This window comes from Thunnus maccoyii, chromosome 21 (genome assembly GCF_910596095.1).
Source record: "Thunnus maccoyii chromosome 21, fThuMac1.1, whole genome shotgun sequence".
Taxonomy (NCBI): domain Eukaryota; kingdom Metazoa; phylum Chordata; class Actinopteri; order Scombriformes; family Scombridae; genus Thunnus; species Thunnus maccoyii.
Window position 1 is genome coordinate 17,655,481 of NC_056553.1, and position 23,784 is coordinate 17,679,264.

The 23,784-nt window shown below is 40.3% G+C and overlaps 1 protein-coding gene across 1 annotated transcript in view; it reads left to right on the forward strand.

The window, feature by feature from the left end:
- ofcc1 (orofacial cleft 1 candidate 1) overlaps window positions 1-23,784 on the forward strand; it is a 95,794-nt gene that overhangs the window by 65,371 nt on the left and 6,639 nt on the right. The window contains exons 21-22 of the mRNA XM_042399661.1: window positions 1,704-1,863; window positions 20,434-20,634. Coding sequence (XP_042255595.1) covers window positions 1,704-1,863; window positions 20,434-20,634 — 361 coding nt within the window. The remainder of the gene's footprint in view (window positions 1-1,703; window positions 1,864-20,433; window positions 20,635-23,784) is intronic.

The window sequence follows — 23,784 nt, forward strand, 5'->3', positions numbered from 1 at the left end:
TTCAAGTGTATTGGTATGAGATTGGGAGGTAGGGCAGTGAACCAGTGGTCAAGTCAAGTAAGAAAATGAAAAACAGAAAATTAATCTGCTATTTTGATTATTGAATAATCATTTTAATCATTTTTTAAGCACAAATGGCAAAAATATGTTGGCAAAAATGTGATGGTTTGAGCTTTTCTTTGTCATACATGATGGTAAAAACTGAATATGTTGAGTTTTGGACTGTTGGTTGGACAAAATAAGACATTTGAAGATGTCACCTTTGACTCTGGGAAATTATAGGGGGCTTTTTTCCCCTTATTTATTTACTTTTTTGTAGACAAAATGATTAATTAAAAAGATAATTGGCAGATGAATCGATAATTAAAATAATTATTAGTTGCAGCCCTAATTATATGCAGTATAAAGGCACGTATTTTTGGAATAATATGCATTTAATTCAGTTTTACGTCACAAAAATACCTTTTATCAATATTTCCCTATTTATCCATCATGGTTTTGTTGTCATGAATATTCTATTAAAATATACTCCATACAGTAACAAATATCCTTATGCTGACCCCTATATTGAAGAAAAACTGAGGAAAGCCTTGTCATCCAGGTCATGCCCTAGATATAAGTAACACGTACTTACATTCAAGGCACTTCCAACACCAAGGAAATAAGCCTGTTTTGAAGCACAAAGATGCAAAGATGGTGAAATCCTCCAAGAGAGAGACCGCATAAATGAATGAGAAGCACAATTCAAGTGTAGGATGAAAATGAATGCATGCTATTCCTGTGTGTGAGGTCAAGATTCTACAAACATCCCTCTCCCATGAGCGATAGGGAATGATGCTAAGTTCAAAGCTCCGTACCAGCTTCTTGTATAAATCCCCGTCTCCTTGATGTTGGTTTTATTTGAGAGTTGATTACCCTCTGACAGGCTAGAATCTCTATGGAAGGGCACAAGGTCTGCTGGTTTTGATGGTCAGCCAAAGCATTTGTTTACAGACATGGTGATTCTTTTTAGGGGTTGGCTGCATGCACCCTTGTGTGGCAAAAGAAAAATAACACTTTGGTAATATGCGCTCATCTGGAGCTATGAATCGATATGCCTTCTGCTGTGCCAACGTTTTCTTGTGACTCAGGCCGGGCTCTCCAGACGCATCTGCAACCAGCACGTCCGTTGTATCTGCCATCTTTGAAGCTGAGCATTAACACTGAAGAACATCCCAGGATCTGACTCCCACACATTAACAGATGTACAACCATGCAGACACACAGCCAAACACAGACATCGCTACAGTCAGCTTGTGTTAACAAAGTGCTTCCCACTCACAGGCCATTTTGTTTGATTCCTTTTGCTCTTTTATTGCATTTGTATTGATATATTAGACTTTTATGGAGCATTAGACTGCAAATATGCTTTGTTTAATCAATAGAAGTTTCATGGGTTCTTCCAGAGAGTTGGGATCATTGTTACTTGACCTGTTTTATAAAAGCCAACGCATATGGCAGTAAAAAAAAAGTAGGACATGATGCAGTTTGGCACAGAGGTAAATTTGCGGTTATCATCTTTGACACAAGGCAATGCTTGTTTTCCCGTGATTTGATATTTGACCCCATGTGACCTTTACAGCGTAGAGACAGTGGTTCAGTATGGCGTCACTCCTGCTTCCACTTCCCCCTCCTCACTTCTTTTCTCACACTACACCTTCCAGATTCCACAACGATGGTCGCATGCTGGACGTCTTCCAGAGGCTCACAGCCAAAGAAGGGACGTACTTCCTGCCTCAAGACCTGGAGCTGTCCAATCAGGAGCTGAGCTACATTGTCAAGAAGGCGGAGCAGTGGAGAGGCTTCAATGGGGAGAGGCGCAAGGTAAGCAACTCACCACACTGAGACCTCTTCTCCTGTCCTCTCTAGACGATGCTCTTCTCCTCAAACCCTTTGTGATTAATTGGGCTAATGGGTGTTTTCTTAACGACAGAATGAGCTAAAAGGTCATTGATACTAATCTGTTAGATTGGTCTGTGTAAAGTTGGTTGCCTGTAACCCCAGGAGATTTCAGCCATGGTGCGCCTCTGACGGAAAGTCTGGCTGGGGTGGGATGAGTGTTGATACTGAAAGGAACAATCATGGCAGCCATGATAGTATCACGCTGTCCATCATTACCAGATTAAATTTGGTCACTTTAACGAAGATATTACGTCCGAGTGGATGTATAGAATAGGCTCATTTTATATCATTAAATTTTCTTTAGTTACATTTCAGAAAGCTGAGAATTCATCTCAGAGGTCTTTAGCTTCATTCTAATTAGTACAAGATAATTACCAAAACAGAAACTCGGCTAGCGGGCTGCCTGATTAGTCTGTGGAAACCAATTTCCGAAGATATTTCATTAAAGAAAGACTGCTCAATCAACACACATAGTGGGATGCATGTGCACATGCTATACTGGGCATTATCTTAATGTGAACTGAGCATGGACAACTTGGTGTCAGGGAGTGCAGGATTCCAGTTTGCATAAATGCAGGTCCCCATGAAATTACTATCGCTGGAGTGAGGCTGCCGCACGTTTGACAGCCCAGCGCAGGTCGATGGTGATGGCATAGGGAAGGGCAGTGTATTAGCACCGAGCCTACACCCGATGTAGAATCTTTGCATAGTGATTGAAAATGTGACTTGTTAAGATAAGGGAAATAGAACGCAGCGATCAAACTGCAGCCCCCTTTAATTTATTCTGTAGGATTTGTTAGTGGCACACATCGCTCGGTGTTCTCCATGTTCATTAACTCCCTTGCTCTTTGCTTGCACAAGTTCATATGGCTATGGAGGAGGGAAAAAGTGAAACTACAATATGTTCTGGCTGGCTGGCTGTCAGGAAATGTTGTACCATTTTGTCTTCCAGAGGAGTAAAAACAGGCCTGACCAATCTAAAACATGTTTTGTAAGAGGTTTTGTATTATTGTGAACACAATGTGAACTTCCTCTGTGTAACCTCGTTTTAGCAAACTAGTCTTCACCTTGAAAAGTTTTCCTAATTACAGTGTGAATAGAGTCAATCTGTAGTATGACAAATATGATTTAAAGCAGACAGTTTACAGAAAAGTACTTTTTTGCTTCCAGGTTTGGTTGACAGTGTCTCAACCAATAAATACTGTATGTGATCACATACAATAAATACATTCAGGGTTGTATCTCATTGAATTTGTGTTAATTCTCTCATAACCAAACTAGAATATTGAGACAAATTTAAACTTCTGTTCAAATTTTGTTTTACAAGGTGTTGATCAAGCTTGTTAAGCACCTCACAGAAATCTCGCTTTCTAAGTTCTTTATTGAGAATCAAAACAACTCATAAAATGGACGATGATAAATATTGTTCACATTATTAGTACTTGAGGAGGTCACATTTCTCTTAAAACTGTTTTAAAATGTAATACAACCCGGTCTCACAATCTGCGTACAAATAACATGGCTTTACACTTTCAATTGGTGTGCAGTGCATACGCCAAAGTCCAATTTTTATGTGCAGACATTTTTAACCTTTTCTCATCTCATTTAACGCCGTTGGTTAGGTTTAGGCACAAAAAACATTTTCTTAGTGTTAGGGAAAGATCTTGGTTTGGGTTAAAACAGTAAAATGCAGTAAAAATGTCCTGATGTGACACTAAAAACTCTCCAGCAACATTTTGCCAACAAATTATCTAGCCATCCACCCAACCCGCCTTCTCTTAACAAGCCAAAAATAACCTTATAAAATAAAAGAAAGTTGCGTTATATTGATGTCACTTGGCATACGCACTGCACACAATTAGAAATTGTAAAGTCATGTTATTTGTGCACAGACTGAAGAGACTGGGCTGGTAAAACTTAACTCACAAGGTATGATTATTTGTGTTATGTGTACTTCACTACATCCATAAAGCGTTAAACTACAATTTTCCCCAAGTCCTATTTTTTTTTACATTTGTCTTGTAAGTCTTAATGAAATGCAACCCTGGCTCAGAGAGGTGACTACACCACTGCTAATGGGATGGTGATGAACCTGTTTATTGGGAGAAAATTGAACTTCCCCATGTTTGGAGACTTTGAGAGAAATTACACCCCCAAAGTTTGTGATTAAGAAAAGGCTTCATTTAGCTGCTGATGGCCTCTTGATGTGGTGGCACGGCTAAATCATCCTTGTATTACTACGTATCTCCCTCCACAGCAACAATTACAGCATACTTCATATTGTCCCTAATTTGGCGTTATTAAACTGATAAAATGTTAACACGTTAACACATTTTCCAGCATGATGAAAATTTAGGGTTATTGCATTTTATGATTTTTACATTATTCAAGCGGGCCATTTTTCATCAAAATAAGATGGGCTTTGCCATTATTTCATAATTATTGTAACAATTTCTCCTGTGAAAAGGGTCACTTTCCTAACTCAGCAAAGACATATCCCTATTAGACTAATTTGCCTACATGCAAATTTTTGCCATTTTTCCCTCATTAACTATTTATCATAGACAGGAAAAAAATATATTCATGAAGGCGAGCAAAGGAGCAGCCCGACAGAGCTGAAACTAATATTTTGCAACTCTAATGATTTTTTGCATCCTTAATTAGATAGAATAAGGTTGATATGATTAGGTCAGGATGTAGTGTTTTTCATTAAAAATACATTTCAGAAACTGTATTCCAAATGTGCCCTTGCAATTAAATAATGAATCTGACGCATTCCTTATTACGGACCCAATTAATATCAGAGGCAAGGGCGTAATTTTAATAACAGTGGGCCACGAGGCCTTCATTAGCTGAGTGAGAGAAAGGAGGGATGAGGAGAAGGAAAACAAGGCACTCAGAGGAACAGCAGCAGTCTGATATTGAGCCAATTTTAGAAAGTTATTGAACAGATTGAACAGAACACTCTTAAAAGGATAAAGTATGACATTTTCAACAAATCAGATCTGGGGCAAACAGGAACTGCAAAAACCTCTTGTTTGTTTTACCCTAATTTGATAGCAGTTGTATGTCAGTTGTCAGATACGGCAACTGAAAATCATTTAGTCTTTTGAGGTTAATCAGATACTTAAAGTAGGTTATAACATTACAAAACACACTACTGTAGTAGCAGTTGAGCCTGCGTTGGATCACAAGTAGCAATTGCTACTAGTTGCTTGACTGTGCATCAGACAGGAAACTTTCAACAGACACATGTTAGAAATCTGTCAGCCAGTTTGCACTGTGCTTGACCAGGCAACCCACCCAGGATCTCTTGTAACTGAACTATCATCACTGGGCACATCTCATCACCTGCAGTATCAACTGTAGTGAGCTAGAGGGACAAGCAGACTGCTGCATTATTTTTTACACATGTTTTTACACATTTTTTTTTTACATGTAAGATATATGCAAGAGAACAGGTTGTACAATTCTGCATTAAAGGAGGAAATATGTTTGCAGGGTGCATAGCATCAGAGGTTTTATGACATCCTGTGTGTCATCATGGCTTTACTACTGTTTATGCTAAGCAAAACATAAAAATAGATTACCTTAACACAAGTAAAACAAAATGAGAGATGATTATAATCAATTAGGTAAAAACTAGTTTTCTGGATTTACTGTGCTGTAACTTAGAACTCAGCAAAATCTCTATGACGCTGTATCTCCCTGCAGCACTGAAACAATAAAAAAGAATCCACATTCAATAACCAACCTGCAAATGGCCTATTATTATCAAACTTGTAATTTTCACAAGGCGATCATCAAACATAATCTAATTTTTACTTTCTCACCAATTAACCCCATATTATAAATTCCTCTATGCCATATGATCATTTGAGTTGCTTCCAGGTTTAAATATTACTCTCAGGTTAAGATGACAGCAGTAGAGCTTCCTGGCTAAGCAAAGTGGGGGAATGAGTCGAGGACCTATCTACCTGTGTGCCTTTTAATTTGATCTCAGGAAGGAAGGAAAAAGAATGAGTTTCCGTCAAAGACCATTAGCCTCAAGTGTTGTGGATAAGAGCTGAGAGAGAGGGCGTAAGCTCATTCACCAATTATGGCGTTTTTTTAAAAATTGAAATTCTTTAAGACTTAGCTCACTGTTTTTGTTCCTCACTGCTTTTTACACATGTAGCAGACATCACATCTTGTACATGCTGTTCCACTCTTGCTTCAACCACAACAGAATTTGTTTGGAAAGAATTTTGTTAAATACTTCTAATATATTATGTAGTATAAATGAATAGTGAGTGGTGTTACCATAGTATCACACCTAGTATTTCTAGAAGCTATTTACAATTTCCATAAAAAAAACATAGTATTTTGTAATTAAAGTCCTGTTCTTCTATCCCTCTTTATGGTGAAGTGTGGTTGACCTGATTGCTCTGAATCCAAATGTTGTCATCATGAAATTATATATTTGCTGTCAAATTAGTATATTGATGGAATTCCTTTCTGCTAAAAAATGGATAACAACAATGCTGAGTGAATGTATATGATGTTTAGTTTGTCAGTTATTATAAAGATTTTTTTAGGCTTTCCACGTAGTTGCATGTTGTTTGAATCATTGTCTTTGTGTTGTGTAGTTATCTGAGCTGTTATGTTATTTGTGTTATTTTATGTAACCGTTTGATGATGTTCTTTCAATAAAAAATGTAGATTTTAGAGTACCCGAGAATAAATTGAATTTGAAATCCAGAATTTGAAGCTTTGCAATTGGCTAATCGGACCCGCCACCCGAAAGTATTTTCCTCATCGTCACCGTGTTAAGGTTTTCTTTTCATGATATCTTTAACATTTTTGTTTGTTTGTTTTTTTGTTTTCACAGACAGAAACTTGACAGTCATGTGACATGGACGCAGACCAATAGAAAGAATAGGCTAAAAAAATGTAGGCACCTCACAATTTTAGAGCTGTTATTGCGAAACTAATATGTTTTGCACTGTGGACCAACGTAGCTATTACATATTTTGAAGTGAGACTGGGTTGGCTTATGTGACCATTTTTGCGATGGTTTAGCACAAAGGCTAAGAAAACCTGTAAAATAAGCTAATGAAAAGTTTATAAGACACTGTAGTCAACGCTGTAGATGAGTCAACAAGAACAAGAATCTTCACATTCCCTGAGCTTTTAATGCTATCATGCTCTGAGCTACTGAGTGTGCTAGCATGCTCCACATCATACTAGTGGTTCAGTAATGAGCACCATTAATTATGTAAAGGCAGTGATGCAGATGGACCTAATTAATTGTCTCCCGTCACCCCCCTGATTACTGTACCTGGAAGGGAGGTGTTAATTTCTGTAATACTTAAGCAGGTACGCAAACTGTTTTGTCAGAGCCATCGCTATGACAATGACATAGTAGAGCACCAGCTTACCTGCTGCAAAGCTCTTTTGCTGTTAATTCACCAAAAGGAAAGTTTCCCAGTGGTGGTGGTGACATTGTGATAATTGAAGGAGAGAGGGACAGATTAAAAGAAGCAGAGAAGGAGGGAGAGAGGAGAGAGGGAGTCTGTGCCGTGGCCCTGGAGATGTTTTCGCAACCTGATTGCATCAACATTTGCGTTCCTTCGTGCCGTTTGTCTCCGTATGTCTAGGTAATGGGTTACCAGCGGGCAAGTTTGGGAACACCCAAGGTGCTTTGCAACAGCAGCGTGGTTGGTGGGGAGTAAACCTGTTGAGAGTCAAACAGCGCAGATTGGAGTGGTAATGATAACCAGAGTCTGTGAGGCTGGCTGTTAATCATATAAGATGTGTTTTCCATGTTAATCTACAGCAGTGACATCATGGTACCACCTGACCAGAGGTGAGTCAGGGTCATCCAGGGTCATCATTTTTCCCACTAATTATCTAAACATAAAAAAGGAACATTTGTAGTTTTAATCCCATTGCAAAAGTTAATTTAGAAATATTCTATAGACAAAATAATATAATGTAGATACATTTGGGTGCAAAACATGCCACCAAGATTACAATAATTTCATACATATCACAGTGAATGGGGAATTTTGATATTACAAAATCTACATGGTCTCTAAACTCTCTCCAATAAAGCATTTCAGTTTATTTACAACACAACAATGCACATTATTCTCATAACACAGCACTTCACCTAGTTCATTCATCAGTCTTGCTGTGCAAATAGTACAGTAAAGAGAGTAGGAGGCCACCTGAGATGCAAATCTTAACTGAAGTAAAGGAAGAAGAGGCTTTGGGAAGGAAGACAGACAGAGGGAGCAGTGGGCTGTGACAGGACACACAGGAACCGCTGTCACATAACAATAGAACCCTCAGCTCCTGAACAGGAACCCATAACAGCAACACAGGAACACCAGGAGAGGAGAGGACAAGCTGAGTGCTTCAGTGGAATAGGAGAGGTTGTCTAGAGTCAGAGGGCAACTTATGGTCTATGGTGTCTTTGTGTGTGTGCGTGCGTGTATGTGTGTAAGCATTGGGGTCACAGAGATCTCCCAACCCCCCACTAGCCTCTACCAAAGAGCAATGTGGTCAGTGTGTATGTATGTGTTTATTCATGTTTGTGCATTTGTCTATACCGTCATCCACATTTTCATGTGTGAGTACATGCATGCATAGCTTTTTTTGCGTACCTGCATGTGCGTGTCACATTAGAGTGGCTTCTTCAATTACAGCGGATGGGTTTTTTTTCTTTTTTTTTTTTTTTTTAGTGGACAGCGCTGAGGGCCCCAATGGCCTGAGGCAATAGCAAGCAGGCAGGCAAGGACAGGAGCGACGTAGCAGCAAGCACAGCATCCACAGTCAGAGCATTAGGGAGCTCAATATGAGATATGACTGCAAAGGCTACATGCCTGTGTTCCTGAAAAGGTCATAGACTTTGCTGGGCAGTAATGTGTGAAAGCAGTGCACGGTGGTTAAAAAAAAAAAAAAAAAAAAAAAAAGAAAGAAAGAAGAAAAAAACAGATAAAGCCCAAACACATGGACACTCTCACCTCTTTCCTAGTTCACACATATACAATTGTATAGACACAAATACAAAGCACATTAAGGCAAACTGACCTGTCCCATTGAATGTAATGGTAATGTGCATGAAAAGAAAAAAAACAAAATAAGTACTGTACAATAAATGTTGTCTCTTAGGGGACCACAGCCAAATGCTAACATATCTACAATGTATATAATACCTTCTTACTATTGAGAAATCCCAAAATAACAGACAGAGAGAGAGGTTTTGGAAACAATAAGGACTTTTCACACACAGACTTTATTAAATTGTATTATACATTCTCAGCCACTGAAGTGTATGAGAATCCACTTTCATTTAGTGAACACATGACATTTTTTAAAGAACTATTTGCTAAAGAGCAGTAGCACATCCCAGAGCTTTTTGTGCCCACTATATCTGGTATGTTATTCAGTGTCTCAGTGAAGCAGATGTGTGCAGTGACATCATACACCCTCATCATATTCTATCTTCTATTGTGTTGGGATCTGTCTCCAGGTCTATATATCGAAATCTGGCTTTAATGGGCTACTCTTAGTTAGACTGTCCTACCTCCATTTTCAGTATGTTTGGTATGTATTGCTCTCTATGATGCACGTGCCTCTTCCTTAACCTTTGTTTGGCACCTGCTGGTACTGCAGGAGCAAGAGGCAATACCCATACAGGCCCTAGCATTCTCAGGAGATCTGGGCATGTGAGGGCATGGACATAGGCGTTGCTTTTACCAGTGTCTCACAGGGTCAACAAGCACAGGTAATTTCAGTTGCTTAAGAAGCAAAGGTTGCTATGGTAACTGGCTAAGTGAAAAAAACAACCACTATGACTGCACTCTTATTTTTTATAAAGTCACAATCAATGCCAAAACTTCATTGTGGTTCACTCCTCTTGGGTAGCAACCCATCCATATGTCTCATAGGTTGTACCTTGGATGTATAGTGTCACAGTATGAGGCGCACAGTTTGTCCCCTAAACCCTGAGGGCCTTGTAAGCAATGATTATGCATCATGAAAATTATGTTTGAAAAAGTAAGGGTCATGTTTTAAAGGGTCCTCTGCTGGCTCCTGTTAAATGTTTTGCAGCCATAAATACCTTACAAGTGGTTTCTAGACATCTGCATCGAAATGGAGCAGAGAGGTCATCTGTCAAGTGGCCAAGTGATACGGTGTCACAGAATGTTATGTCAGAGGATGGCAAGTGCCAAAAGAGTCTTAAAAATTCATTTCCCCCCTGGCATCAGATTGTTTTTAAAATATGATCATTTTATGGCTTATTTTGTTTTTGTTAAGTTTTACTGATTCATTTTAAATATAATACGTTTTGTGATAATAGATTTAAAGGATGTTAAAGATCAACATACTTAATTTTATTTGACGTGTTTCTTATATACATAAACAGGTGTGGGGTCATTTTATAATAAAGGTTTTATATTCTGGCCAATACATTTATTCTAGTTCTATGGACACAGGTGGAGCCATAAAGCTTCCCAATATTTTTGTTTAAATTTCACAAAGTGATGCACATTTCTCACAAACACAGCTCCAGCAGTAGATAGAGAGAGAAAAGGAGAAAGTGTTCCAGTATGAACTCGTCGGTGTGAACAGTTTAATTACAGGGAGTGTCAGCCCCATTGCTTAATGTGTCCCTCACAATTAATCCAGGGAGAGGATGTCATTATCTACCAAAGACTGGGCCTGGGCAGGCTTTTCTGTCAGAGGGAAAAGAAGGAGGGAATGAGAGAGTGCAAAAGACAAAGCGAGTCAAAACAAGGAAGTGCCTTTGGTTAGCAGCCTACAGTATGGTCGACCTCCGTGTCACACAAAAGGATCAAGCTAAGATGCTTGGAGATTGTTTCAAAACATAGTGTTCTTTGAATATTTCGGACACTTGCCTCTTGTGACTGAATCAGTGAGGAAGGGCTTTTCCCTTTAATTTCTTCATAATATGAAGCATCGCCCGTCAGCTGTCAAAACATGTCCAGCTGGAAAAGGTTAAATTGACGCCAAGTTTTCACCACTTTGGGATGCTTTTTTTGTCCTTCCCTTCTCCTCCTCCTCCACCTCCCCTCCTTTCTCCTCCATCAGGCCAAATCCTGAGGAGTCCTGGCCTGTTCCCTTGCCATCCCATAATGTGAAACAGAAGGCAACAAATTGGACTGTTGAAGAGAGAGAAAAGACTTTTGCAGGAGCTCTGCACATGCACGGAACAAAAATTAAGAGTACTCATTTTACGCCAGTTCCAGAAGTTTTGCAACCACTACTTGGCTCAGATCTGTGTTACGGGTGTAAAGAGCGGTTCAACCAAAACGTTTAATTTATAATGTTACATATGTTGACCAGTTAGATGTGATTACTGTGGAAACATAAGTTAATTATGTCAGCTGAAGTCACTTACTATGTATGCAGACGCACTTTACGTACACACAGTGGTATTACTGTATGTAATGCACGCATATAAACATGCACATACAGCCTCTGACTCCACAGAGGTTTTACAGCTTGAACTTGACAGATCTGATTCTTTGTGACTGTCCGTCGTTAGTCACTTCTTTTCCCTTCTCTCCTTTCCTTTCCTTTAAAGATTTTGACCTTGGCCGCTTCTTGCGGCCCGGAGGGGATGAGGAAGGTCTGGTGATTGTGACAGGTGTCGCGTCTTAACAGCCCCACATGACATCCCGAGGAGAGATAGACATTTGGATTTTTTTTTTTTCATAAGGGTTTCACTCATAACCTTAAAGAGACAGAGTGGTGTGTGTGTGCATGCATATGTGCGCTATGTGTGTATGTGTGTGTGCGTGTGTGTGTGTGTGTGTGTATGTAACGCATGTGTGAGTCTTACCACTGATTCCCAGCTCTCATTTCAGTTATTGGCTTGGATACTTATCACCTCCAGCCTCCGAGGCCTGATTAGGTTGAAGCTACTCCAAAGTCAAATTTTGGATATCAAAGGCAATACTCAGCTTTGGCATCTGTCTGCAGCATCTTAATACAAAGCTGGTCTCCTGGAATTTTGAGAATTGAGCATGATGTCTTAAAATATGTGTCCCGTGCTCTTAAAGTGAGAGAAATATGTTTTTGCACTACAAAAGGATTACCTGAAGAAGGCATGTCTGCAAACACTGAATTATTTTGGCGGAAAATATTGGTGGTTTGATCTGTGTAGCTTTTGATAATACTAAATAGTAAGAGTTTGTATATGGAGGCTATAGAGGGGCTTATGTTTAATGCCAATTGATGCATGTGCTTTAATTATTTTTGGCCTTTTTTCTAATCTATTTAAGAATATTTTACTCATATGAATATGAGTCAGTTGGCAATGTTTGCATCAGTCTTACTCCATGCGTTGTATTTTATTTTCAGGTTTCACATTACATATCTGCATGTTTGCATGACCCCTGTACTGTATGTGTTATCTTGAAGAAACTCAAAGAAACTTGGTTAAAATGAAACTGTCAGTCATTTGTGAGCAGAGTATTAGAAACATTAAAATGTGGGACAGACTCATTTTTCTTAAATAAAGTCTCAGGTGAACTTCAATGTGCTCCACAACAAAACTGCAAAAGTGATCTCCTTAGGGCCCAGGGTGAGTCAGACATGGTGTGGAAGTAAAAGATGGGCTGCTATCTGAGTTGTTTACTGTAGGCTCAGAGTAGGCTTTATTTTCTGCAAAGGAGATTAGTAACAGTAAATTATGCATATCTTATTTTCTGGATTATCTCAGGCACTCAGAGATACTATCTCTCTGGATAATCTCTTTTAAAGTCGTTCAGTTTATTCTGACTGTAAATATAGTCATTGTTGCTTGTTTATCTTTTCTCGAAGTCCAATTTGGTCTGTGCTACTTTTGGATGGAGTGTATGATTGCACTATGATTATTCAAGTTGAAATATTTATAGACAGTGATCTTTGCTTTATAGGCACAGTAATGAGAGAAGGGTGGATGAAAGCTACTGTAGCTTGCAAGCCATTTTGTCACTCTGTGTGTACGTGTATGTGCATATGTGTGTGTCCCTGCATGCAAATATGAATGGGTGGCCTGTCTTGTCCAGTGGTGCGTTTAACCAGACACAGACCTTTGCTTCAGCCAAATCAGGCCCAACGCAGACAGTGTGCATCCATGCCATTTTCAAGCTGCTCCAATTATATCTGCCGACCGTCCACATATTGGCCAAATTTACAATAATAGCATATCTATTTCCATTCTAATGGCTGACATTGCTTGGCTTATCCATGCATGTATGTCGGTGGTCTTTTATGCTTTGTGGTTAAGCCTGTTCCCAGTCATGTGCAATGTGCTGTAGCCTTTCTTGGCCTTGTATGTGTGTGTGTGTGTGTGTGTGTGTGTGTGTGTGTGTGTGTGTGTGGGTGTGTGTGTGTGTGTGGCAAATAACCCAGTGTGTGCTTATGTTTCTGTGTGTATATGTGCATTCATTAATATCTTTGTGAATGAGCATTTGTGCAGAGTGACCCTTGACGTATAAAGCTTGTGCATCTGTACTACAGTGTACAGTATGTGCCTATTATTTCAAATGGTGTGTGAGTGTGTGAACCCAGTGTGCATTTGTATTGGTTCGTGTGTCCATGAACCCATGTTGGCACATGTGTTTGTGTGCCTACATACAGTCTGTGTCTGTGAATGTGGTATGAACCCAGTGCTCAGCAAACAGGCCTTGAACCCGGGCCAGCTCTGACAGACAGGGTGGTGATGGTGGTGGAGTGGAGGGATTGACCCTCTATAGCTTAGAGAGCCTCTGCACAGTACACACTCCTCTCACCCCTCCTCCCCTCCTGCCCATCTCCCCACAGCCCTCCCCTCCCTCCCTCCCCCCACTCCCTGCTGCCTAGCCCCAAGCGCCCGCAGGCGTTGGAGATGCACGCATGCGTTGCTTCACTGTGTGAGGCTTTGTTTGTGAGCAAGGATGTGTGTGTGTGTGTGTGTGTGTGTGTGTGTGTGTGTGTGTGTGTGTGTGTTAGCATGTAGATGAGTGTTACTGTTTCTGTGTGTGCGTGGATGAGGATCTGTGGACAAAAGAAGCAACCCTGTCTACCTCTTCTCTCACTAGGCAATAATCATTGATGCTCCTTTCTGCCTTATCAGTGCTTGCGTGCCCACTGTATCTTCATGTTGTGACTGCCCTTTGTTTTGAAATGCACAAAAAAATCTGTGTCTAATGTGGCTCCATAATGAAAACAAAAGATAGAAAAGATATTGTTATTGGAAATCATTGTTTAGTGGTCTGATTTAAGATACAGTAGCTTTCATACAGTGGTTGATAAAGTTGTCATTAGCAAATAAGCAAATTCTATAGGGCCTACAATTCAGAATGCTGATATACTCTCATCACTGCATATTTGGCTTTCTGTTGTCCAGATATTATATTTGCTTGATACAAAAGGAAACGATCCTTTCCCTCAAAATCTAGAGTTTTGCGTTAATGAAAAGCATCATGGACACCATTAGGCCTCATCCATTGTCATGACCAGTTGACCAGCTAGCTCTTATAGGGCTGTGCATGTACTTGGTTATGAGCTACCATAGCTTGGCCACAAGCTATGAAAGATGGTCAGAAGTCACATAGGTTTGATCGCATACATAGAAAGAGAACCAATAATGAACACATTTGTCAAGATTCTGGCAAACGTCTCTGCATTATTTAAATAAATTCAAAGAAATTAAGTGTGTCCTCTTTGGTTATTAAATCACAATGACAATATGGTGCCGGGGAATGCAACATATCTAAAAACTGCATTTGCACAGTGTGATACCTTGTGTAGCACCGGACTTCAGGGCACTCCTACCCTTCCATAATAAATCTTGGAATCCCTGTGTGGTATCAAACTAGCATAGTGGTGGAGTATCCCATCAATACAATCTACAACTACTCAATTACTTATCCCAACTAATTCCAAATGTTCCTGACAAACTACACCAATGCTTCTGTGCAATATTTCCAGCCAACATGACTCAGATCTGGTTCATCTTTAGCATCAAATTTTAATTAGAGAATGTTGGCTAACAAACAGGAGACTTGGCACCTTATAAAACATTCCGAAGTACTTAATGCACTCAAAACATTCATTTTACATTGGAAGCTCTACATGTGATCCAGACGTATTATAACATGCTGGTGCCAGGCCATAAAAGCCAGCCCATAAACATTTTCCTTGATATCCACTTACAAGCTTAGCCCCAATTTAAGCACATCCACATCTAGCCAGTCCCAGCCATACCTTACTCTGAATCTAGCCTTCAACAGGTATCAGTCTTCTTCACCATCCTCATCCCTCTCCCCACTGTAGCTTTAAATCTCTCCTAAGCCACAGCACCTCATCCAGCTCCATTCCTACTCCTGCCTCTTTCCCCTACAGTGCCAGAACCAGCCAGAGCCCCATTCAACGCACCAGGTCCAGCACCAGCACCATCCTTAGCTCCCTCCCATTTCCAAACCCACATCCCTCACTCCAGAGAGCTCAAATCTCTTCCTTAGTCTCCGTCCCAAATGTAGTCCCAGCCACAGCCGGGGCTTCCATGTGCGACTGACACATAAATAACCAAGCCTGTCCGCCACCCAGGCAAATTCAAATGCACCTGTCAAAGTGATGAAGCACCCGCCCGCAGGGAAGCATTGTTTACATTTTCACTCCACTCTTCGCAAAAGTGAGATTCTAATTATTTTCCCACTGTAAATTAAAGCCAAGTGGGACAGAACTACAAACCAAAAGGATCATGGCAGTGACAGGAGAAAACCCTAGCCCTCCTATGTATGAATTTGCGTGAAGGGTGGGAAAAGGCTGAGGAAAGCGTGTGGGTGGTAGACAGATGGAAGGTCAGCAGCTTTTGTCTTTAGAGGGGGAGATGGAGAGAGAGACCGAGATGGGAGAAATGAGAGGCAGAGTGTAGCAAGTCTACTTCTGTTGTGCTCATTACAGACAGGGTCTAGAGAACTTCAACCAACTGGAATACATTATGCCCTCACATTTCATACATAATAATGTGCCAAAAATGTGCTGCATTATTTTTCATACCAATGGACACAGAGAGCGAAAAAAAAAAAGACAGAGAGAGTGGGATAGAGAGACAGAGAGAGAGAGAGGGAAGGCAAAGATTTAATTAGTTCATGGGAACATGCAAATAGAAGGTAAAATTAGACTGAGAAAGGGAGACCTGGGGAAGAGAGAGTGCATGAATGGTAATGATGGCTATCTAGTTTGGATCAATCATTAAGGGATCAGGGGGACTGACAGGCCGGTTTGTGCCCACGCCTTAGGCTCCTGTCCTGGACAGTCGCCAGCCCGGCTCAACCTGCCAGCCCATGGAGACTTTTCTTCTCCCTCCAGTTCAGTCACACATACATGTACATAGGTACTGATGCATCATACAGTATAAGTGCAAGCAAATGTGTTCCAATTTTAGCTAATGTGGACACACATACAGTATAAATTCACACTTTTGCCAATGAAAGCTTAATATTTAATACCTACAGTATGGATAACTCACTCTAGGGCCTTGTTAGTTTGTGTTTATTAATCGGTGATGCATCCCAGCCTATGGCAGTGTTTTCAAAATGGTGGATTTAAGGAAACATTAGTAGACGGTGGGTGACTTCAGATTTGCTCCCTAGGCCTCTGATTAGCTCCCATTTTGACGCTGTGTTTTGATTATGAGTGGAAAATTGCTTAGTTTTTTGCAAGGTCGTGGGGTCGAGTTTGGGAACTGTTTTGGTTGTCAGCAGGGACACGCCTTTTTTAATAATGGTCAACTCCAGACACTGTGTTTATATCCCACATGTCACAAAATGGAGGAAAATGTCAGCCAATGATATTTGTGACAGTCAAGGAAGTGTGAGACAAATATATAAAATATACTGTATGTCTCACAGACAACTATTACTAGATCAGTATGTCACCCAGTGGAAAATTACTATTTAATTCCCAGAAACTGTCTGCCCTCTTTTTAGCTGTTGGATGCAAGTTTAAATCCTAATTTAGGTATGAATATGGGTCACTTTTTAAATATAACACAATATAATATCCTTTTTAGAATGTAGTGCATTTATCCTTTTATCTCTGAGGCAGTGATGCCTTTTTTTGGCCTCAAACAAAACAGATATCAGTGACAAGGATTCCAAATCCATCTCTTGACAGACCTTATAGTTGCGCACACTTGAATAAAAATGATTGACACGTCAGTCAAATTTTATTACAAGTCACAGTAAATTTTTTAAAAAAGAAAACCTTTCCACAGGCGCCTGTATTTAAGCACTGATTGCTTTTATTGTGCTTTCATATGTGGTATGGTATGATTCGGTAAGTGTGAAATTGCATCTTCACCCAGAAAGACAGACTATATTTGTGAACCGTGGAGCCATGTCTGCAGCTGTGCCATCCCCACTTCCTGTGCCCCTGTCCCCTCCCTCCCATTCTCTGTGTACATTTGCGGTAATGTCTACAAATCCTGAAATTTATGTCCCTGCTGGAAAACATGGTTTGCCGTTTATAGTCCTCCACTAAAAGAAATAAGGCCCGTCTCTCCTGATGCAAGTCAAGGGACTGATGCAGACTCTATCAGATTTCTAAATACAGACCTCAACAATAAATCCCGGCTTGATTGGGTTTGAATTGGGTTAGCTCACTTGAATGCTATCTGCTTAACCCACAGCTGGCCTGTCTGCTCCATGCAGGCATTGAACCTAAATCAGTCACTTAGTGCTATCAAATGGAACAATGGTGGAGTGGAGAGAGCACTCAAGCTAGGGCTAGAAGCCAGGCTAGCGCCATAACGCAACACAACAGACCAGAACAGAGTAGTGCAGAGCAGACAGGCCCTCTAATGCTCTTTCCTTTTTGTGTCTCAGCAATGATGCATCCTGAGAGCCATGGTGCATTGCATGAAATGGCATCACCCAAACCGAACACACAAACACCTTTTCAGGCTTTTGTCTAGTCTTGTCAAGTGGATTTCATGTGCTAATTAGCGTAGGATGGTGGCATGGCTAACATCAAAAAAATCTATTTTCATGCAAGCCAAAATACATACACATGCACACCACACAAGGGAATTTAAGCAGGTGCGTTTAACCAAAGTGACTTAGAGCATGGAGGCTGTATCCATGGTGTTTCTATCACCACTGTACAGCTTGGTTTATAAATCCTGGACTGGGACCTCAACGGGGTCACACCCCCATTTGCCCGGTGGAGTGGAAAAGGATGTTTTCTTATTGCCAGATTCGTGACTTTAAATGTTTGTAATTTCTTACTGTATCGTGAACAAGGTGAGAGTCACTACATAGGAGGAGATCTAGGATTTTCTGCACACTCCCAGTTGTGTTTCCTCAAAAAAAAAGAGAAAAAAAAAAAAAACACCAAACCAACATACACACACTATCCAAACACACTGATTGCTGCCTTGCAGAGGTGCTGATTACTTAAGAAATTCAGGTAATCACTTTCCCCCAGTGTGGGCCGAGGCCAAGCTGGAGGCAAGGCACAGTTGAGGCGATTTCATAATGAGCGGCGTCCCCACCTCCCCCTTACACACATGCACACACACACACACACACAAACATACCTTCCTCCAATATTCCTGGCAAGTCCTCTTTCTCTTTGCACTTGTGACTCTGACATTTTGACAATGAGTTCCTTTCTTCTCATAGAGCTGTCTGCTTTGCAGTTTATGCAATGTCTCTAATTACAAGAGGGGTAATGGCTCCCACTGTTTTCTCTGTGAAGTGCCTAGAGTTGTGTTTGGCTAACCGTTTATAAGTGTGGGGTGACATCGATACACCACCAAATTAAACCTCTCCTTCAGCTTGACCCTGCCACTCATGGCCTGCTGAATGAGTTTGCCTTTTTCCTTTTTCTGTATTTTTAGACGAATCATAATTACGCAGCCAATTAGGGGGTCACCTTGAGTTTCACAAACTACTTGAAAAACTTCCTCCTCTTGGTGACTCTGACTCTGTGTGTGCGTGTGTGTGTGTGTGTGTGTGTGTGTGTGTGTGTGTTTATACAGTCATGTTGTGGGGATTCACTTCCCTTATGCGGACAAAAAGCAAGTCCCTTTAATGTAAATCATTAATTTTAGGGTGAAGACTTGGTTTAAAGTTTAAGGTGCATTTATGGTTATATTAAGGTTAGGATAAGGTTTCAGGTTAGGCAAATAGTGGTTATGGTTAGGGTTAGAATAAGTCTCCAAAAAATGAATGTAAGTCAATGTAATGTCCTCTGAAGTGATGGAAACACGACTGTGTGTGTGTGTGTGTGTGTGTGTGTGTGTGTGTGGCTTTATGTGTGTGTGTATGAGGATTTCACAAGTCTGAGACTGTGATGTCAGAATTGAAGGAATTACGGCCTATATGGCCCCCTATAATACATACATGTACACATATAAACACACACACACACATACACACGCTTGAAAGATCTCTTACATAGGCAGTAGTGACTGACAGTGAACTAAACCCACACACACAGATGAAAGTAAAGTTAAAGTTTTTAGATGTGTGATATGCTTGCATAGGTGTGTGATGTCAAGTGGAGGCCTTGTGACTAATTGGCCTATGCTTTGCAGACTGGAATATGAATTTGAGACCTATTTAGGACAAAAGAGTTCCATTCACATTATATCTACTTTATGTATGTTTGGTATTAATGACTTTCGCTTTTAGTTAATATGATGTATAAGATCTACTGCAATGCATGTTCAGTAGACATTCAAACCTTCACCAGCAGACACTATGAGAGAGGGAGAGAGCTTCCATGATCTTCACACATGGATGACTTCGAGTTACATGACCTATATAACATGTTACACGCTCCGCTTGCTCCCCGTGTCTCACCCTAATAGAGAAGGGCAGTGCATTACAGGTGTGTTATCCCCCAACACACACATGCACACACACAGAAAGAGTCCTAAATAAGCCTGCCACCAGAATTACACATATGTATGCATGATCACAAACACAACCTGTCTCTTTACCTGCCACGGATCAGGCCCCATAGGACTCATGCACTATTAGGAATTAGCGCGCTGATGTACTATACGCCACTGGTGCTTATTTGGTGGCTGCAGTTGTATGTAATTAAAATGAACAGCACAGCGGTTTAGATGGGAGGGTTTAGAACATAGTATCTGGCTTTTTAATAATGCGTTGTCTTCATGAAATAGGCACTTATTTTCATGTCATTTGAGAAATTCTCCCACATGTATAGTATATGGTCACACACTTAACAAAAACATACAGTGTGTTGAAGGCTGCAAAGTATTTTCACGTGAATGCGTTGCAAGTTTGATGGAGACATTTTTTGTGCTTAAGAGGACAGACCTTTTTGAAAACTTCCCTCTTTTATCAAATTTACATTAGTTTGCTTTCTGTGTGTCTTCTGGGTTTAATTTCACTACAACACAAACTAACTTTTAAATGCAGACCATTTTCACTTCAGACATTATCTCCCTTCATGTGTGTGCTTGTTTAGGTGGCAGTCTACGACCATATCTGGACCGCAGAGGACCCCTTGGTGGGCTCTGCAGCCCCCATTCATGACTCGCATAGGGAGGGTTACCCCTTACCAGAGGGCGACACCAGCATCCATGTGGCAGTCTACACCCTGTACCTGAGCGGTCTCAAACAAAGATACAGGCACTTCCTCCGACAACCAGATGGGGCTATCATCGAGGTGGGATATCAATGTCCATACATGGCCACAACATACTTGAAATAAAAACCTTGATTATACATAATGATCAAGGTTTTTATTTCTGTTTTTCTGCTGAAAATGTGAGAAACATGAGTTTTATTTGACTATATTCCTGATCAATCTACTCTAATCTGCTCAATCTATGATATTAGTGGTGGGATTGAGTGCAATAGCCTTTGCAGAATTAAAGGGACTTGTACAGTCAGTCCACTGCATTAAGCACCTCACTACAGAGAGCACATACCTCTGTCAAGGTTACACAGTCCTCTAAATCTGTTATTTTAATACCAGAAAAAAAACGGCTTTCATTTGTATCTGGATCTGTATTAAAATATATAGATTTTTGGAAATAACCTAATTATTATGAGCATGAATTGTACAAAATGTCAAGTGACATTTTTTTTAGAGTATTCTATATATCATGTAATAAATCAGGTGAAGTTTACATGGTTAGTTAAATTTGAGAGTATTTTTCTGTCTTATCTTTTTTCCCCCACATTTTCTCTCTCTTTTTTTGTCTTCCTTCCACAGAAGTTTGCATCTTAAAATAGAGAGAAATTCAGAGAAAAGAACAATGGGAGGGGAGAAGAAGAGGGTGGAGAGATGCGTTGGAGGTTCACAAAACACTCCCCTCTTTCCCCTCTCTCTCCTCCCTCTCTGGCGAGAGAGGAGAGAGATAGATGCAGTAATGCAGTAACTAGATGCTAGTTCCTCATTCAGTACAATAAAAAGACAACAGTACAGCTCTGTGGTGTGAAAGGGTGAATAACCGTGACTGATTTTTATGTTTTCCTTGGGCAAAACCAGATTTGAAATTATGACCTCTTTTCAAACAAAAATGACAGGATTTGCCTTGAGACACAAATCAAGACTTAGTTCATCATGTCAGTGTAACTAGTGCTCGCCAAATATTAGTCAACAAAACTCTCTTCTTTTCTTGGTCTCTTCTGCCTCCATAGTGACAATAATTTATAGTTTGTATGTTGTGATATAAACTCGAGCACCTCATCCTGTTTAACACTACATTCTGACTTATGATGAAATGTCATTTACTGAAACAACAAAGCACCATTCTACTTCACTTTACTGTGTGCTGTAATTAGTCAGTAACTTAAACAAAGCTCCTCATGTCTACCAACTTCCAACAAGACTGGCAGGTCAGAAACAGACTGATTCACAGATTGCTGCCTAATTAAAAGTAGTGCTTTGTGACTCCTGCAGTAGCAAGAATTCATTCCTTTCCTCAATCATTCTGTCAGTCCCCCAAGAGCAACCTGGATCATCCCAACAAAATTAATATTTTGAAGTTTGAATGTCAGAGGAGTGAGGAAGGAGGGGGGTTATATGTGCTGCAATTAGCTCTGAGGCTCTGTTGCGTTCTAATGGTTCTCCGTCATAACTTGAGTGATGGTGAGCTTATGTGAGTAAACACACAGCATGGTATATTTATTACTGGTGTCGCACAGTCTGTGTGTGTGTATGTGTGTGTGTGTGTAGCCTCTAGACCTGTGCATAGCAGATGAGACATCTGGGGGGGAGTTGTTTATAGTCAAACTGAGCACACACACATTGACACAGACACATATACAGATTCTCAATTCCTGCACAAAAAACATGCACAAATGCAGATGCTGACATATATAAATACTACACCTACAACCACAACACACATAACCTTAGTTTTCTTTCTAACCTGCTGACCCTCCATTCTTTAAACTGAGAAGAGAGTTTCATAGAGGCCGCCTTATGTGAACAATAGATGTTACTGTCCTTGGAAAAAACATACACACAAATACACTCTATCTTACTCTCTCTGTTGCTCTCTTTTTCTCACACACATTGTGTCCCTTGGGTGTTGCGGTCTGTTCTTTGCAACTTAACAGGCAAGGACCTCCAGCAGCAAGAGATGCCGATGGCATCCTCTTTCACCCGCTGGTAGTGGGGAGCGATAACACCGATCCACAGCATTGCCAAGAGAGCACTATGCCATTCCCCTTCGCCTTGCAGCACGGACCCCCACTTTACATATTCAAAACTAATTCTCCCCTGAATATATAGACCTGTTTTATGTATAGAGCAAGATCCAGGAATCACCAAAGGGCATCCCCAGCACTCGGAAGAACACTTGAGCTGATTTTATTAGTGCTTTATATAATTCTGGCAGCGATATACACATGCGACAGGGTGCTGTGTACAAACTGGCCTTCAGATGTAAGGTGACAGCTCCTCAGAGAGAAATAACAGCCGTGTAGGCACTTCTACAAAAATTAAATAGATTAAAAAATATAGAATGAAATAGAAAAAAGCTCTACCATTAGATGCGGTGACCAAAGGAAGGTAGGGAAGTCCCCCCCACCCCCCATCCCCATTCTTAGATTTATGACATGTTAAAGCAATTTTATGGGTTTTCCTGTATAGGCTTATTACTTTATTCAGTTATCCGAATAATAGCATGTTTTATGGTGATGTGGTTACACTGCCATGATACCAGAATAAGTGTTATGTTGTGTTGATCCTGTTCAAGCAATAAAGACTAATGCAATTTGTTGTACTTTCAGCCAAATATGCCTAAGTATATGTGATGTCTTCACACAGGATTATACTTATTGCAAAGCTTTAATATATCATTACTTTTGTTTTGCAGAACAGAAAATACCCCTTTGTTTTTTCTTATCATCTTAACAGTATATTTCTGTTTTGAAATCTTGATCATTAGTGTGGATGACACTTGTAATAGGAGGTTGACAGTGACAAAAAATATTTAACTTCATCTGACTGTGTAATAATGTGACTCCATTCTCTGTCTCAGTTAGTTAAAAGACTAATCCTGCTACTTAAGAAGTCTTTTTCCATTTACTGAGGAAATATTGACGGATGGCTCATTTCCCCTAGGCTCTGTTTTTGCAGGCAGTGTCCTGGACACCAATGCCCTGAAGGACCTGCTCCTCCCTTAGACTAACATGACCACAGCTCCAGGGGCCAGTAGATTTGCATAATACCCACACATTTACACCCAAAATTTGTCTAAACGAACACCTTAAAAAACAAGTCCTGGAAGAAGTGCCCAGAGCTATAGACACTGTTTGGAACGAACAGAACAATGAGGTGTGTTCTGTTTGATTTGCTGAA